The 18,577-nt window shown below is 36.6% G+C and overlaps 2 protein-coding genes across 2 annotated transcripts in view; one reads left to right on the forward strand and one right to left on the reverse strand.

Annotated features, from left to right (window-relative positions):
• The window catches only part of TBCD (tubulin folding cofactor D), a 126,862-nt gene that overhangs the window by 80,308 nt on the left and 27,977 nt on the right, over positions 1 to 18,577 (reverse strand). Inside the window, exon 14 of the mRNA XM_084298331.1 lies at positions 18,424 to 18,518. Coding sequence (XP_084154457.1) covers positions 18,424 to 18,518 — 95 coding nt within the window. The remainder of the gene's footprint in view (positions 1 to 18,423; positions 18,519 to 18,577) is intronic.
• On the forward strand, positions 10,907 to 13,484 carry ZNF750 (zinc finger protein 750; the record flags this gene model as incomplete). Its single annotated transcript, XM_084298637.1, has 2 exons — positions 10,907 to 12,333; positions 12,767 to 13,484. 2 exons carry the CDS (start codon positions 10,907 to 10,909, stop codon positions 13,482 to 13,484), a joined length of 2,145 nt encoding a protein of 714 aa, XP_084154763.1.

Here is an 18,577-nt window from a genome sequence, read left to right on the forward strand (position 1 = left end):
CAAACTGCCTCACTAACAGTACTTTTGACCCTGGATTTTAATACCCATTACTATTTTCTTGCACTTTTTTTCCCCCCTTTACTCTGACAGTCATTTATAAACAGAATAAATAAATGATATTTCTTCATAAGCTGTTTTTTTCCCTACACTTTCTATTTATTTTGAGTGACAGATCTAATTCAAGATTTGGATCACTCACACTGACCCACCACTGTTACACTCTGAATTAGCCACTGTTTATGCATCTCACCAGCGTTATTAGCTTCTGTTTAAATGTTGCTTTCACTGTTGCCACAGTTTAAAAAAAAAAAAAAAGTGGGGTGGGGGGAGAGGGATTCTTTCTGTCTATTCACTGTGAATAGGTCAGGGTTTAAGAACAGATCAAAAATAACATCTTCCTGGCTGGAATCCTTCCAATATATGCACCAATCCATTGCAAGTTTAACCACGCAGTTCTTCCAATCTTCCTGCCCTAGCTTCCTCTTTTTGCTTTCCAGAGATGGAAATGTTTCCAACTTTACTTTAAACCTATCTGGTTTTATGGCAAAAATATCATCAACCACATAATGCACAAAAAGAAAAAATAAAAAAAAAGTTATCTTTGAATATGAAACATTAACAGTTCTACCACTGATTTGATTTAAAAAAAAAAAAAAAAAATTAGCTAAAGGGGTCTAAACTTCCTCTGCTTAAAGCTAAAAAATTAAAAGCTTGCCATTTAACAGATACAGCTGTGATTATTCAGTGGTCACCAAGCTGTTGAGAGTTTAACATGAGAACACTTTTAGTCTCACCACTGACATATTAAGAACGCCTAGGAAGTTTCATGTTCCTATATATGACACACCTTATTAGCTAGAAAGTTTATACTATGCTGTCATCAAGAGAAATTTTAATAACGTCCTTTCACAAGCAAACCAGAAATTCAAGTAAACTAGGATTCTCTTGTTTGTTTAGTATTTATCCCCACCCAATTAAATAAATTTAAAAAAAAAACTATAAATAATACTCTGAAGCCTACAAAACCACAAATACAGCACAAAACAAAAGATGTGAAATCATACTGAAACCACACTAAAATATGTTTTTTGCCATTACACATACCCTGTACACATTTCATTTAAGAGTGCTGCAATTCCAAATGTAGAAATTCACACAAATACATCATCATACCACAGAATTTTTGATAATTTTTTGCTATTTTGCTCAAAAGAATGTTTTCTTTACATGCACATGCAGCTGGGTGACCCACATTAAAACAGCTGAGATTTTACAGCTAAATGATAACACGTAACTTCAAACTCAAGAACTTAACAGATAAACTGCAGTTCAAGAACTCTGGGTTTAATAAATAAATAAATAAATAAATAAATAAAAATAAAAGAATAAAATAGCAGATTTCACTTCTGTTCTATACTCCTCACTTTTAAAATTTAAGTAGTGGACAACAAACGTTAATCATATACATGTACATCCTTATAAAATTTGACATGTTTCAGAGAATAACTGAAAGCTAAAAATCTTTCAAGTCTCGGAATATTGACTGCATGCCTCATTGTTCTCTTCTTCATGAGATTGGCATCACTGCAGCACGCTGCTGCTAATGTCTCAAAGAAAATGAGTGGGACCAATTTAATATATTCTGGAACTGCCCGTGGTACAACTCAGATTCTACTACTGGGTTCCTTGAGAAAAACTTGACTTCACATAGGTGAGAGAATTGTCTCAGAATCTCTGGCATAAGTCTTAAATCAAAGCAAAAACACTCTGCATGAGAAACGCTTTAAGAATAATAAATTTAAAAAGAATTATAACCAAAGCATCTAGTAGAAACTCAAGAAAGGCATATTTTACATCTCTGTTAAAAGGGCTGATAATGAAAAGAATGACTATTAAAAACACTTCTTATAAACAGTTCATAGTTTTGCCTACAGTCTCAGTTTCTGATGTTACCTACTTCCCCCGAGATGTTTCACTGCCCAAGGGGGAGGATGGGAACAAGAAGGAAGATCATCCTAGTTCCAGGCCAAGCACTAACAATACAGGCCACAATAAATATCTGAAAATACGATCTGCTGTTGCTATTAACTGCTGAGCTTTCATTCTTTTCCCATACAAATAATTTGCTCTAGTAATCAAGAACAAGTGGCTCACAAACATCAGCAAGGTAATCTGCCCAGACATATCTCCCAAGTCAGGGACTGGAATCATTATGAAAAACAAAGGCACATTTCAAAGCTGTTATTTGAAAAGCATTAGGACTAATAACTATTCATATGGGATACAAGAAAATAGTTATGAGAATATTGTACAAGAATCACGAACTGTTTTGGGGCCCAGCATGAGTTACACTAATTACAATGCAAATACATCTGCCCCCTTCTGGGATTTAAGAACAACTTAGTTCAAACACGCTGATACAGATAACAAAACCTGTCAATAACTTCAGTTCAAGTAATCAAAGAGAAAGGGCTTTCTTGATCATTTAGCTCAAAGCCATTCATTTAGACACAAAATGAAGGTGATAAATGTAGAAGTGAGTACTGCCAGGCATACAGTTCTACGGCACTTCATTTATAAGGCGAGATAAGCTTCACTAGTTACAGGTCTATCAGTGCTCAACTAAATGCCTTTATTCTCATTAATCTTTGATCGTTCTTCTTTCTTGGAATAACGAGTACATACATTTATAAAGCATCTCTAGAGAGATACAGAAATCTTGCTGATGACTGACAGCCAATGGACATGGAAGTCATTAGAATGAGCCCAAAGGAGGGCCACAAAGATGATGAAGGGGCTGGAGCCCCTCTCCTGTGGAGCCAGGGTGAGGGAGTTGGGGGTGTTCAGTCTGGAGAAGACAAGGCTTTGGGGAGAAACTAGAGTGAGCAGCCTTCCAGTGGCCTTTCCAGGCCTAAAGGGGGCCTACAAGAAAGCTGGAAAGGGACTCTGTCAGGGAGTGTAGTGATATGGGACAAAGAGGAATGGCTTTAAACTAAAAGAGGGTAGGTTTAGATTAGATATAAAGGGGAAATTCTTTACTTTGAGGTCAGTGAGGCACTGGCTCAGGCTACCTAAAGCAGCTGTGCCTGCCCCATCCCTGGAAGTGTTCAAGGCCAGGCTGGATGGGGCTTTGGGCAACCTGGCCTGGTGGGAGGTGTCCCTGGTCTTGATAGGGGGTTGGAATTAGATGAGCTTTAAGGTCCCTTCCAACCCAACCCAACCCAAACCATCCTCTGATTCTATGACATCCTCTGAAAGCCAGTACCAGTTCTGGCTGATACAAGGCAATGTCAAAACAGCAGAACAATTCAGTAATCGGGGCTGTTCTTTGCTTTAGAGCAGAAACCAAGAATTATCTGATCAACAGAGGGGTTGATAACTGACCAGAGCAACACCAGACACTCTTTCATACATCTAGGGAATTCTCAAGTATTGAAAACAAAAGTTAGGTAATCAGCTTATCAAGAATGGGTTAAGTTAATCCCAATTGTGTGCATGGTTTCTGCTATTGACACTTTGTTTTCTGTTTAATGCCACAGCTCAGAAAAAAAAATAACATGTAAAAACATAAAGAAACAAGTTTGTAACGTTTATAGAATGGGCAGTTTCATGCTAAGTAATTAAACATATGAAATTCAACTACTGCAATGCAACACTTCCTTGATAATGCCCAGGAGACTGAATTTTAAATAAAATTTAGATTAAATAAGTATATACTAAACTACACAAAGAAGCTATAAAACTACAACTTCAGACCTTCAGAGATATAAAAACAAACACAATTGGAAAACAAACAAACAAAACCAACAACTTAGGTAAAAAATATCAATAAACATGTTATGACCATCCTGATACTCAACTCAACTCAACTGAGTGTTGTGCTCAAGTAAACTAAGGAGGGTGTTTGCTAACAGGCAACTGGCTTCAGTTTACCAAATACACACGATGCAAGTATAATGAGTTAACAAAAGTAAGTGATGAAACCACATCACTGTAATCAAGATTTATTACTTCCAGAAGCATACACAACAGGGAGCTGCTCCTCTTCTGGTGTCCATCAGCAACAGATTTGGATTTTTAATAACATCCAAGCACCAAGAAAAGTACCATTTAAATTATCTGTTCGTTTTTTCCAGTTTTACTTTGTTCACAACTGATTTCAGCTGATCTGCCTAATAATAGCAACTTCCAGAGAATAACTGGATTTAAAGCAGGCTCCATATTGTCCTTGAACCAAGGCAGCAACCAGACATCCCATCTCCCCTTTGTGTACCAGATCAGGGAAGGGGAATAGGAACAGAGGGGAAAAATCAAAGTTCAAGTATCAATTGCCTCTTAACCCATTTCAGTCACCTATATATTACAGGAGTCCTTCAGGTGCTAAAATTTTCAATTTTCTTTCAAAATAAAATATCTGATTCTATTCAAGGAAACCAACCTCCACCCCACTGTATGAAAAAAATTAAAAAAAAAAAAAAAGATGGTACTTAACGTCGAGCTACAGATTCACATTTGCAGAAGAAAAAAGAAAGACATGTAGTTTGACATGGCACACAAACGTACTGACTTGAAAGAAAGGCTATTCACTAGCGAATGAAGACTACTTAATAACATCTTTAATGAAGAAAGCAAAGGACTTCTCCCCTTGGGTATTCTCAGAGAAGTTTCCAAATGCAGACACTAAAAGGTCTTTCTGTACAATCAAATTTTCCTGATATTCTACTTTTCTTCAAAACTAAATAGAAGAACAACGATGCACTGCAAATACTTTTGTTCCATCTAAAGACTAAGGATTGACAACCAGACAGTAATATGACATCTCTTTACACTTTAAGCTGTGTCATAGGAAAGCAAATATTAAAACAAAAAGGAAACAAACAAACACCCCAAGACCCATCTTTCTACCTTATAATTAGCAATTGCTTGTATTCATAAAATTTTTCCATCAAGTTGCATTGGCATTGCAACAGGAAGGATGGTAATCTGCACACCTAGACAGGAAAGGAGATGTCCATACGTCATTTGATCAAGATAAAGGCCACATCATTAAAATGATTTTTAGGGCATTGCTTTACAGACAAGTTTTGAAACAACTATATCAAGTACAGAGTTCATCATACCTACGTATTTAAAAGTTTCAAAAATTTAATGTTTCCAAACCATCAGAAATAGTAGTCAAACTCTTAGGTTTCATATTCAGTAATAGGAATGGAACCAAAAAATTTTCCTTTTGAAGGACCAGCACGCAGGACATTTCATTAACAAGCTCTGCGCTGTCACTAGGTAACTGGCAAATACACTAATAAGTTTGTTATTTGTAAACTCTCAGTAAAATGCAACTACGAACAAGTACCAGCCCTAATCAGTGGATGATCGTCACACTTCCTCCTTTCACCGTGCAGTTTTACTGCTCCTGAGCAAATGTATGGACATGATAATCAATTTCTCACCGAGGTGACTCCCTTCCACTTACAGGATCTGTATATTTGACTGCTGATTATAGGCAAGCTTTGGCAGGTTCCTGTGGCAAACTTGGAGTTAGTTCAGTCCCGCCTTCAGAGAGGAGACTCATGAAGGACACAAAGATTTAAATAAAAATTGAGAGGGGGAGGAAAAAAAAAAAAAAAAAAAGAAGAAGAAGAGCAAGAATATTAAAGCTACAAAGGCATTTAATAAAAATTGTCAGTTTCTACTAAGAACGTGTAATTACTATTTTTAAGCTTTGCTACCCCCTGTGTACGGTCGATTTTGCTGCTCACAAGTAATTTCTACTGAAGGTAAATGTATTAAAAACTCAGCATATTGCCTAGCCATTTTTGACCCCACTTTGTAGATTAGTGCTCAGAGGAACAGACACAAAAGTTTAGAGTAAAACTTGGTTGTTGGAGGGCACAAAAGCGACAAAAGCTCTCTTCGATAGCTTAGATGCTGAGGTAATGCTGAATGAAAGCAGTGGACGCAAACAAATGAATCGTAGCTTCAGGCTGGAGTAATATCAGGTGCATCTCTACACCCTGAGGGCTCAACTCCTACACTTCTTAAGTCCCTCCCCCTGAAACAACCTCCTGCAGTTTCACTTAGCGATCGGGCAGCGAACAGGTACTTCTCTCTCAGCAGTGACAGCTACAGGTTAGCAACAGGGATCACCTGGAAGCTTTCAGACATCTCTCTTTCTGGTAAGTGCCTTTATTTAGACATTTTTTTCAAATAAAATGTGTTTATATTAACAATTAGAAAGGCAGTCAGAGATGTGGATTTTTCAGCTGTCTCAGAAGCCTAGGTTCCTCCTAGCAGGTGCATTTACTGCACTGGTTTAAGCTTTCAGCAGAAAGTTTCAACAGGAGAGGCAAAGATTTTACTCTGTGAGACAAACTGGCTCTGAGAAGTTTTTACAGTAACTTACACTTGTTGGTGAAAAGTGTTTTAAGCACCTTTTCCCATGGGGAGAGTTAATGTATTATACTGAAGAATGACAAAAAGACGGACTGCTTGAAATTGCTACGTTTAGCCTGCCAACTCTCCTTTACATAGTAGGACTGCATTAATCTGAAAAGCTTGTATGGAGATGACATTTTCAGTTTCAGTTTTGATTTATTAGTTTTCCAGCTTGTGGGAATTGACTAAATTTACTAGAAGAAAATTGGGTTGTTTTAAGTTATCCTTTCTCTAACCAATTAAAGTATATTAAGATGTGGAGTTATTAACTTAATATTTATGGAGACTACTTTCTTCTTATCCCCACCACCTGAGCAAGTTGGCTATCTCTGCCGCTGCACTTCCTCTCGCGTACTCGCACACACACGGGAGCACGCAGTCCTCCGGTCCAGACCTTCAGCACACACTTCCTTCCCAGTCCTCACCAACCCACTCCTCTCGCCCATGTTTCCTCCTAATTAACAAACAGTTGTGTTAAAATTTATCTTTCAGTTTAAAGGAACTGGAAGTTTAGAAGGGAGTGGTAGTTAATCACTGGAAAATCTCAGCTAGAATAAAACTCACAAATCTTGTTCTTGCAACACTCTAGGTAGGTGACAATGGCATGTCCTTGAGTTATGCAATAATGCCACATCACAATATTTTAATTATAGCATGTCCTTCAAAATGTTCCACCCCAGTGAGTGCTCCTGGTCAGAGAGATCAACATCACCAAAGGATACTGCAGTAATAATGGAGTGTGCATGACAAACTGTTACGTAGTTTGCTCAAGCAGTGTCCTAAAAAGAAACATAATTACCAGCCCTGCTTGTAATAAAAGACATTTGGAAATTTCCCCTTTGATCAACTGGACATCTTAAACAATTTAGACTACTTAAAAACCTTAAAAAAAAAAGCATATATATGTATGTACATATATATGTGTGTGTATGAATACACAGGTGTATATTTGTATGTATATACTTATACACAAAAACATTTTTGTTTATGTATTTACACATACATGCACTCAATGCTAAATAATATTCTTACTTTCTGGACTTGTTAGCATTTTTAAAAGCAAGGAGGTAGCAACAACATACTTTAAAAACTAGACGAAAACATGCTGCTCTCAATCTCGGGCTGGAAAGGGCTCCAGGCTGGGACGCTGTAAGGAGGAATGCTATCGGCACAGAACAAGCAACGAATACAACCTCACATTTAACCCACATTATCAGAACAACTTATTTTCAGTAAGAATATAAATAAATACCACTACACTTCAAACCTAAAAAGAGAAATTCATGATAATCTGTAAATACCCAAACTTCTAAAATCAGGTATTCAGGAAGTAAATTCTCAATTAAAAAAAAATAAATGAAATATTGCATTAAAATTATCATCCTACTACTGATGATTTTTATTCCCATTTTAAAAAGGATATTACAAGTTAGTATTTAAGTTTAAAGGGAAAAGCAGCTACTTATTTTGATTTTTCTTGCTAATTCTAAACTTTAATTTCAGTAGCACAAGACATACAGTGTAAGCAACTGGCATTATTTATAATAGAGGCAGTCATAATTGGTTGCAGCTATTTTAAACCATTATTGTTTTTTCCAGTTTTATGTGTGCGATCAAAGAGTTTTAATTTTTTTTAATTATGAAACATGTACCTCTGCCAGACACTGCTGTTTTACTTAGAAATGGGAAGAGAAATTGTCCTTCTTGGTTTGGTTTAGAAATGTTTTACTACTGGCATTTTTAAGCCATATGAAAAAAAGGGATTAACCAGTAAAAGAGACAAACAGAATATTCGTCTGGCTGACACCAGCCTAAGTTTCCTAAAGGGTAAACACCCTTTAAAAGAAGCTACTGGTACGACACCTCGCAAGTAAGCAGCACGCAGTGGGAGCACCCCTGTCTGCAAGCTGAATATACCATCAAAAGAAACAATGAATTAAAAAAAAAAAGTGTTTGTAATTCTGTCCTGCTATACACATTGCAAAAAAGCTGCAAATGCTCTAAATTTCTAACATTAGAACTGCAGCAATGCATTTTATCTTGTTAAAAAATGATAGTTAATACTCTGTTGAACAGGAATAACTTGAATCAAAGTTAAATACCAAGTACAAAGTCGGGGTGGGGGGGGAACAGGACACACAGGAATTTACACTATTAAGCAAAGGAAAGCTAGAAGAACAAGAAAATCTAATTAACATCTCTTTATTATAAATACTGCACCTGAATGCAAATTCAGACTGTATCATAAATGGCTAAACTAAGAATGCAATGAAGTTTTGACAACAATATCCTTTTTTCAAGAACAATTAGTACAAGTACTTTCAAGAAGATATGAGGAACAACAGGTACAAACTGACTTGATCAAGTCCATTACAAACTGTTCAAGTTAGTTATACATCATTAGTCAAAAATAAATACAACAAATTCACTTAAGGGAAAAAAAAAAAAAAAAAAAAAGACCAGCTAAGCCTCCTAAGCTCAAATATTTTATATATATAAATTCTATTATTTTTTTAAAGTAAAAGTGTTAATCTTGCACAAGAATGCTGGTTATCACTATTTAAAATAGTTTTCAAATACTATGTTTGTTTTTTTAATTTACTGAGCTCCATTTTAATCAGACTCCAATGACAAGACTTCAACATGCTGCTGTATATTTCTAGTGATTTTCTTTTACATTGTAACATTATTAGTTTCCAACTGAAAAAAAAGCTTTATTAAAAACTGACAAAAAGGTATTAATATTTCTATTTCTTTAGACTATCACATACTTAATTATTTCTTAATTTTAAGAAAGTTTTTTTTTCTATTTATAGAGCAGGTGTGCATATTTTTTTTTAGAATGTTTTCAGAATTATTATTTTAACAAATTAATATTTCTTTCACATCAGAAAAAAAAATATGTATTACAGTTTTCTAGAATTACTATACCTGGTACAACAAGCAGCAGTTCTGTAGCTTTGCCTTCAGTTTTCATAATGTGTTGCATGCTATTTTCTAGTAAATAATCTCTTATTTAAGAAATGCAAAAACATCTCTACTTTAACTAAAATCTCACAGCACATAATCACCAAAAATTCTTTTCATGAACTTGATATTTTAATAGTACTAATTCAAAGTTCTATGCAGAAAGCTTTAAAAAAAAATAAAAAAAAAGCAAGCCGTACTAGTCACTCCTACAATTAGTATTCCTGCAGTTTCGGGTAACACAATAGATACAGTACGTGGTTTTGCAACAGTCATCATTTTGATAATGATGCTTATAGTTCATGATGAAATCATCAGTTTTTAGATCTCTGCCATAACACATCCTATAAAATCATGAGAACTTGACTCTGAGAGTTTCTCACGCCTTCAGAATCAGTGAACATAATGGAACAAGCTGATACAAGCCCTCCTGACTTATCTACTGAGCAAATCATTAGGCTGTATAAAGTATCCACAACCTTACTTTTTCTGAAGAAAGGCAGATAGATCATGCTCCTGTAAATCAATTGCTGTCTGCCACTTTTTATGTGAATTGATACACTTGTGTGTCTGTGTTAACCACATGCAATACATAAGGTGCTGCACAGCACAAGAATGTGAAATGTGTTTATCAAGCAGAATATTCTATTAGTCAGATATTGCAGGACTCATTTCTCTTAATTGAATTAGGAAGAGGAAGAAAATTGGTGTGGTTTTATCCTTCGAGAGATTGGCCACTTTTGAGGTATCCACTGAGATTAAGCTGTTAGGAAATGCCATGCCAGTTAAAAGAGGGGGGAGTTGGTCAGTGTCTGAAAGAGCCAAGTCAGCTACCCAAGTGCAACCAATCCACTCCACCCTCGTTTCACCAAGCAGGAAATTCCCTCCTCTCTTTCCCCAACCGGCCTGACAGGCTTGCCCCATATCCAGCTGCTGCCAGGACCTGCCTCTTCTCATTTTACCCACCTCCACTTCTCTCTCAACAGCTCCACCTAGATTTCTCCTTTCATCTTCTGAATGAATGTTCCTTCAGTTTTCAAAGAAAACTCCTTTAAGGCCAAAGCAGCTGCAAGTGACTAGCACTGCTTAAAATTAGGACACTTCTACAAGTATGCTTAGGTGCTGAAGGATGTTAAATTTTAATATATGTCCATTTTAAGGCTGGCATCTAGCATTTTTGTTTTGTTTTAAAAAAAATAAACATATTATATATAATATTAAGGGGAATAGAGTTAAAAGGATGTCTTAGTTTGTGTTTAGTTTCAGTACTCCTAATTTTAACCTTTGTATTACAGTTCCTGTGCTACCAATTACGCAAGTTGCTTTCCGGTACCCCCTCTTCCCTGAGACACCACGGGAGTTGGCTTCCTCTTTTCACCTGGGAAGAAAGATTCCAGAAACCTGAAAAACTGGAAATATCAAGAGGCTAAAACTGAGGAAAGCTAACCACAAGAAAGTTTTTATAAAGAACCATTACATTTAATTGTTTAAAGCAGCAAAAAAAATGAGTCTCCTCAAAGAACGTAAACCAAAGAAGCCTCATTACATCCCAAGACCACCAGGAAAGCCATTTAAGTATAAGTGCTTTCAGTGCCCCTTCACTTGCAATGAGAAATCTCATCTTTTTAACCACATGAAGTATGGCCTCTGCAAGAACTCCATTACTTTAGTATCAGAGCAGGATCGCGTTATCAAGTGTCCAAAGGCGAGCTCCTTGGAGCCCAAACAGATCAACCAGCTCGAGACTGCGGTCAAAGCAACTTCTTCTAAGTCTGTCACCAACGGACTGCCAAATCTCGATTCAAAGCCTCAATACGCTTTTCCAAAAGAAGATGCCAAGGAAAATGTTGAATTACAAAACCAGGCAACAACCACAGCAATTCAAGGACAAAAACCTGCAATTCAGAAGGAATTAACCCCTGCCAGTACTACAACAGAAAGCGCCATCAGCATGCAGCCTCTTTTGGACAGCATTGTACGGCCCTCAGCTTTTGTTCCTGTAGGAGAACACAGAGATAGCAAAGGCCCAGAAACTAGTGAAGTATCTGAAATTATATCGCTCCCTAACAAAAGTTCACCTTTTCACACTAAATCTGCATTTCATGCACCAAGTCACCCCTGGAAAGCAGGTTCTCCTTTCCTCCCAGATTTTCCACATAAAGTTCCTCCCACAAAAGGCTTTGGCTCCATCTCACCTTACATGCAGCCGATGATTCCAGAGTACTCGCCCCATTTTTATGAGCATAGGCTGGCCATCTACACACCTTACTTGCTTCCAGGTAACTCAGAGTGTGAAAGCTCTGCTCTGTCTGTCTATGGCACACAAGACCAAAGACATTTTCTTCCCCATCCTGGGCCACTTCCAAAACCCATAAATCCATCAGCATATGAACACTATCGATTGTTCCAACAATATCATTCCACTCCTCCTATACCGTATGGATTTTGTAGGCCAACTGATCCTCCGTTTTACCGATTTTCACACGTAGCTGGTATTAACAGGGATCAAAGCTCTCATCTAATGGAAGAAACTACCTTGTTGTATCCAGCTTCTTTAAGTCCATCCCAACAATACCCTCTAGGTTCGCATAAAAAACAAGCGGACTATGAAAAAGAAATGACATTACTGCATGCCAAAAGTCATTCCAAAGACGACCAAAATGAACGCGAGAATGCTAAAATGAGCCCTCTGGCAGGAAGTGCAGCAACAGGCTCCCCAGGTAGACCTAGCCCAACCAACTTCACCCAGACAAGCCACGCATGTGAGGGCTTATTTGACCTCTCCAACAAGTCATCTTCCACATCGCTTAGCAAGTATGATCAACCAGAAGAAAACTTCACAGCTTTCAGACCTGTGAGAAAAAGCACTGATCAACCAACTCAACTTCAAAGTGTGCCGACACAGCAAGATCGCGGCGATTCACCTACCAGGTAAAATAATAACATCACTTTGCGAGGTCTTGTCAGACTTCTTAGGGGCACACAAAGGCAGCACGTATACATTTCATGCAATGCCCTTAAAATACATTTACATTTATAGTACCGAGATAATTGTTCTATGTGATAGATCTGCAAAGCAGATACAACTGTAAAGCTCCCAGTTAGACGGTGAGTAGAGCACTCATTCACCTGAAGAGCATCAGGTATCTGTAACGCCATCACTATGCATGTGTCTGTGTATTTCAGGAAAACACCTGTATTAGAGTGAAACCTACAGTGAAAGGGACATAGGGGAGGGAAAGGAAGAAAAACAAAGTGGTCAGACTAATAACCAGTTTTTTTTCCTCTTTCTCTGTCCACTTCCTCAGCCCCAATTTAAAAGAGCAACTGATAGTGAATTCTCTTTTGTCCTCTTTTCTTGCAGCATTAATGTCACTGATGAAGATTCATACACACCTAATGAATGCCCTAACAATGAAGGTTCACTGTCCAACACCGAAGAAGACACAGGAATAGCTCCCCTTAATCTTTCAAAAAAGGCTGACACAAATGCAGGACCTGCTCATGAACATGCATACAAAACCACATCCAAAACAGAAAGTCAGAACTTTCTAGAACTGCAAGATATGCCTCTGAACCTCTCGGTAAAAGATTCCTGCAACACAGGAAGCCTGAAAACATCATCCCACAGTCCATCTCGTGATAATGGTGCTGCTACTTCTCCAAACCCTGAAAATGAAAACTCTAGCGCAGATGCGTGTAACCCCAAGAACCCAACTAACAACGTCTGCACCAAATCTTTCCTGGCTCACCGTAACGAAGCTCAAGACTTACGAATAATTGACAGTTGCGATGAACAGAAACAAACAGCAGCTGTAGCTCTCTGTCAGCTGGCTGCATACAGCCCTAGCAAAGTTAGAATGGACAATGAAGGGCAGAGTCCTCAGGATTGTAATACTTCGTGTACAGAACCTGCACTTAATTCTTCTGATACTCAGGATACTCAGTGCAATCAAAAAGTAAAAGGACAAAAAAGGACAAATCAAAAAGAATCAGCAAAATCACAGCAAGGCACTAAAAGAGTAAGGCCAAATGACTGTAGCCGAGTCTTTACTTTAAGGAAGAGAACAAGAGTATCTTAATGCTTCCCTTTCCAGTGAGTTTCTAGTTATAGAAGTTAGTGACCAGCTACATCAGAAAATGTCTATAAACCATCTCTTATTGGATTTGGTCCGTGACAAGATACATTCAATCTCTCCTTTGTAAATAATGTTCATATTTTTATATTAAAGTTTTTAAGTAATTGAGCTTTCCCTTGTAGAAGCTCAGACTTCGATGAGTGAATTTTTGCATTCATTACTAAAGCCAAAGTACGTTAGACAAAGCTCTAAGGTTTTTTGCAATTGTATTAATGTAAAATAATTTTTACAACTTCTTTTCTTACAAGGTGTTTAAGCTCCAGAAACAATACTGTTCAATAACATACTGTCAGTATTTTCAGGCTTAATTTCATTTAATTTTTTTTGGTCTTTTTTCTTTGGAAAACTTATTTCACTGTGCAGTAGTTTAAATAAGCTTAAGATTTAACCTGGCTATTTACAATTTACTGTAAAAACTGTTTTGTCTATGAATGCACTTCTTCTTTATGCCATAATGCAAAACAGACCAAATTTAGTTACTTAGAGGCAGATGCCAGTTTAAACAGACTGATGCAGACCTTGTAAAAACAAACTTCTCTTCTGTTGGCTAAGAACAAGACTTATGTTAAACCAAAGAAAGACTTCACCAATGTAAAAAACGTGGTTTATGTTTACCTTTAACCGAACCACTATGAAAACAATACTGAAAATATGAAAGTCAACAATTTAGGTGCCTAATCCTTTGAGGTTAAGACAGACACTGGGCAACCTTCAAACTCCAAGTCTAGAACGATATTTATATAATTTATTTCACCTGAGAAAACTCTCCCGGTGAAGGTTTTATTTCAGAAAAAATGTGTCACCAATTATGTGTTTCAGTGTGCTTATAAATAGATCCTAAAACTGTTTACTGCTTCTACAACTGTGTATATAAACTTGTAATTTTTCAAATAAATCTGTAACCTATACTTAAAATATATGGAAAGTCATTAATGAACACAAAAACATTCACTACACTATCTGTAACACACATTAAAAAAATAAATCAGCAGAGAACTTGCTAGCTAACTTTTCAATTTACAGGTAGAACATGGTATTGAGTACCAAACAAGGAAGTTCCTTTTTCAGAGTTAAGTCAAGGAAGTTCATTATGCAAATTAATTCATCTGCATTTTAGCCCCATATGACAGACCTTTTCCAAAAAGCTGCTTCTACAAAAAGTGTAACTGAAATGAGGCTGTTCATTGTATAAACAGCTGGCCTGAGCTTGAATAGTCTGCACTATCAGTCTTAAGTAAAACAGACTCAGACTAAGCATTACTGACTTAAAAATATCATATATACTTCTCACTGTGTCACTATTCAGATAAGAGAGATCCTCACATGCCTAAACATTATTAGTAGGCATAGACCTTTGTAAGGAAGCAGAGATGAGTTCAATGCAATGTTGAGTCCCCAGAACTTACTGTGTAATTTTTGTGCTCTGATGTTCTGAGATAAACTTTTTAGAATGCTCTGGCTAAGCTTTTAACATTAAACAGTCTATTACAGACATTAAGCTTCTGATTTAAGAAACAGAAAAAGAGTACCAACACAGATCCCTAATATTATTCATAGAGAAAGCTTTTCAGATCATCAGAAGACAAAAATACCAACACAAAGTTTGAACAAAGGGAATATGGTAACAGTTAAATCATGACGGCAAGGCAGTAAGGATTAAGTTGTACATCAGTACTTGATGAAACAAAGAGAAAGAGATTCTTTCTAGGCCAACCTTAAGGCTTCAAGATTAAGGACAACCGCTACCAAATCCACAATTCCCAGCCATGAAATTAGTCTACTGTCCCTGCTTTTTTTTTTTCTTCCAACTACATTAAGCTGTGTGTCTCCCTAATCTCTTGAAGCTTAAAGTTTCATAGGTCCTCTTATCCATAAGTTCCAAAACTCTCATCTCTCCTTCCTTTTTAATTAGAATTCCTTTAAGTCAACAAGGAAGAAAAGCCGTCTGGTCATTTTCCATACAGTTAAAGGATTTATTCTTCACCATCTCTAGGAAAATGTTCACAAATTAGCTGCAGTGGTAAAATACAACATATCTCCATGTCTCAAACGAGCCAAAAACTACACTGAAGAGAAACTTTAGGTTAGCTACCTTCATTAACTCCATTTCTGTCATTCCTATCAGACAGCCCTCTCACTCGGTGTTCATAAACAAATTACTCTAGGGTTTCACTTCCTTTAGAACAACAAAATCTGTCCTCACACTTACCTACCTATTCTCTTGCTGCATCTTATACCCATTAGCTGTAGTCTTGTTCTTATCACTGAAAACAGTTGTCAAAAGGAAAGGCTGCCTTTCAAGAGGAAGCGAATAAACTTTCAGCTTAGTCTCGTCTCATCCAAATAATCTTAGTTCTTTCAATCTTTCGCTGTCAGTCTTATTTTCTGTTCTCAGAATTCCAGTTGCTTTAGGCTAGCTTTCTCTAAACAGTGTTATAAGTGTGATGTCCCTAACTGAGTACCAATTCTGAGGCACAATTTTAATATCAAGTAAGACAGAAGGATTACTGCACTGGATTTTTGACTTTTTTTTTTTTACCACCTTGTTCTACTGAGATAAAGTTGTTGACTGATGTGGGTGACCCACATGAACTGTTAAAACCTTTCACGACACTGCTGCCTAGAATTCACTTCTTGTATCTTCAGTTGCGTAGTTACTTATTCCTGACTAGGACTACTACTTTGTACTTGTCCTCATTCCCTAGATCATTTTCTGAAGGACAACTTGAACCTAAGTCTGTCTTTCAAAGTACAGCACAGTTCCTCATAACATCACTGTGTTAGCTTCTCTTCTGACTTTCAGAATTCTTTCCTTTGTTTTACTCCAAATTATTGCAACTGACTTTGAGTTTGTACATTAATAGTGGATTGGATAAATTGCATAAAGCAAAACTTACGGAAGGGAGACTAGTAAATTAGGAATATATTGCATTTAGTATAATTATTTTCAAATTAATTTAAATGGAAAAAAAGGTCCACTAAAACAAAAGAAATGGAGAAGGCACAATTTCAATTGTACTGTGCCTATTCTACAGCCTGGATAGGCTCACCAATAATTCTCACAAAGACACAGTGTGCTTTGTCATTACCTGTTATACTCTTCACTAGCTGCATCCCATTGTATGACCAAGTCTTTCAAATGTTATCCCTGCAAATTCAGACTGCCATCCTTATACATCCTTCACATCATCATACATTTCTGCCTTATGCATAATTCATTCTTGAATATCATGTAACTGAAGGAGTTGCAGTTTAGTCAAGATAATCACTGACTAGGTTTCTTGCTCATCCTCTTAAAAGAGGATGGTTTGAATTCTTAGCAATGCTTTATTAAGAAACTTTCAATTTCAAAATAACAACATTTTTCCTTAGACCTCGATGCCTGTCTCCTTCCCAGAAAGACCTTGCTGCCATGACTGTGTTCCCTCCTTCCCTTCCTCCCCTTAGCTTTCTATTGCTCGGGTGGAAGAGCATAAAGCTATCTTATGCAATCTGATGAATTAAAAATTTGCATGTAAGCCTACGTATCCTAATATCACTTTCACAGGAAGCAATACGTTTTCAGTGCACGTGTGCAGAAAAAGAAGAGCGTAAAGGATACAGCTCTCAGCCTCACTCCACATACACAAAAACTGTACCTAAAAAGTGAAGAGAGACGGTTTCACAGCACAGGTCATATCACAGGCAGAGCTAGGATTCACTCGTGATTTTCTTACTCCTACACAATATCAAATCTGCATGAACCCTTTAGTTTACACCAAATTAAAAAAATCTATTACAGTAGGCTATCCTGATTCCTTGATAAAGCTATACAGTTTTCGTTTAATTTGAACTAAAATAGAGTTACCTTTAGATGACTTCCTATTCTCAAAGGGTTTTTAAGAAAACTTTTAAAAGGTAAAGGGGCAAAAGTAATTAGAAAAGGGAAACCAACTGCACAAAACTTCTTACATTCAAAACATACTATTTGGCGTATGCACTTTTTTCACAGGGACTGAATAATAAACTGTATTAAATATATTTCACATTTTCTTCTCAAAGCCAACAGATAGCCAGAATAGAAAAGATGTATCAACCTAGCTCACTAATACAAAATACCAGTTTTGAAACATTTTTGAAAATTAGTGTTCCCTCTCTCTGTTCCTACAGCAATGCAAGAATACATGGTGAGATCAAAAGAACCACCTAGCCCAAGATACAGTTTTAGAAGTGCCCAGTGTTGGATATGTGCTACTGCATTATGTTTTTGTCACTTCAAGTCTACAGCAAATTAAACAAAATCATGAAAGATAGAACTGCTACTTTCACATTAATATCTATGTGCTTCAATTAAATTCGATATAGACAGAAAACACATAAAAACCAATTTCTTCAGCCCCATTATTTCTTTCCATTCTCATACTTCAAAGCCATAAAAAAACTTAAAACCCTTAACTGTATAAATTATATCGAACTTTCCTCAAAAACTTTATCATTAATAAACAGAGTTAGCCACCAGCTTTAAAGTGCAAGTTAGTCATCAATTATTTTATATATTCCATTTAAACAATGACATTGACACAACTGACAGAGACATACAGAATTATTTTTTTATACAACTGCACAAAGAAACATGGGAAGAAGAAAAAAAGAAAAACCCAAGAAACTAATTTCATTTTGGAAAGAAAAATTTATTAAGTATAAATAAGGCATACCCAAAACAGTACTTTTGATAGAAGCACCTTAAATATCCCCGTAGGCATATTTTTTTACTCTAGACTTCAATACTACGGTCATTATTCAACACACATCAGCAAATTCCAGTCGATTGCCACATATTAAGTCTCTAAAACTAAAACCTGTTAATTCACAAGCACAGTAACATTCAGTAACTGCAACTTACCATCTGAGATCCGGGAAGGGAGTAACAATCCTCTTCTGCCTAATTCAGCCAGAGCCAGGCATCCACCATGCCATGCATTGTCTGTTTCCTGAAAACTAATTTTAAAACAAGTTTTGTTAAGACCAGCCTTTCCTTTTTGGATTTCATTTGTCAT

This window comes from Netta rufina (genome assembly GCF_964035555.1).
Source record: "Netta rufina genome assembly, chromosome: 19".
Taxonomy (NCBI): domain Eukaryota; kingdom Metazoa; phylum Chordata; class Aves; order Anseriformes; family Anatidae; genus Netta; species Netta rufina.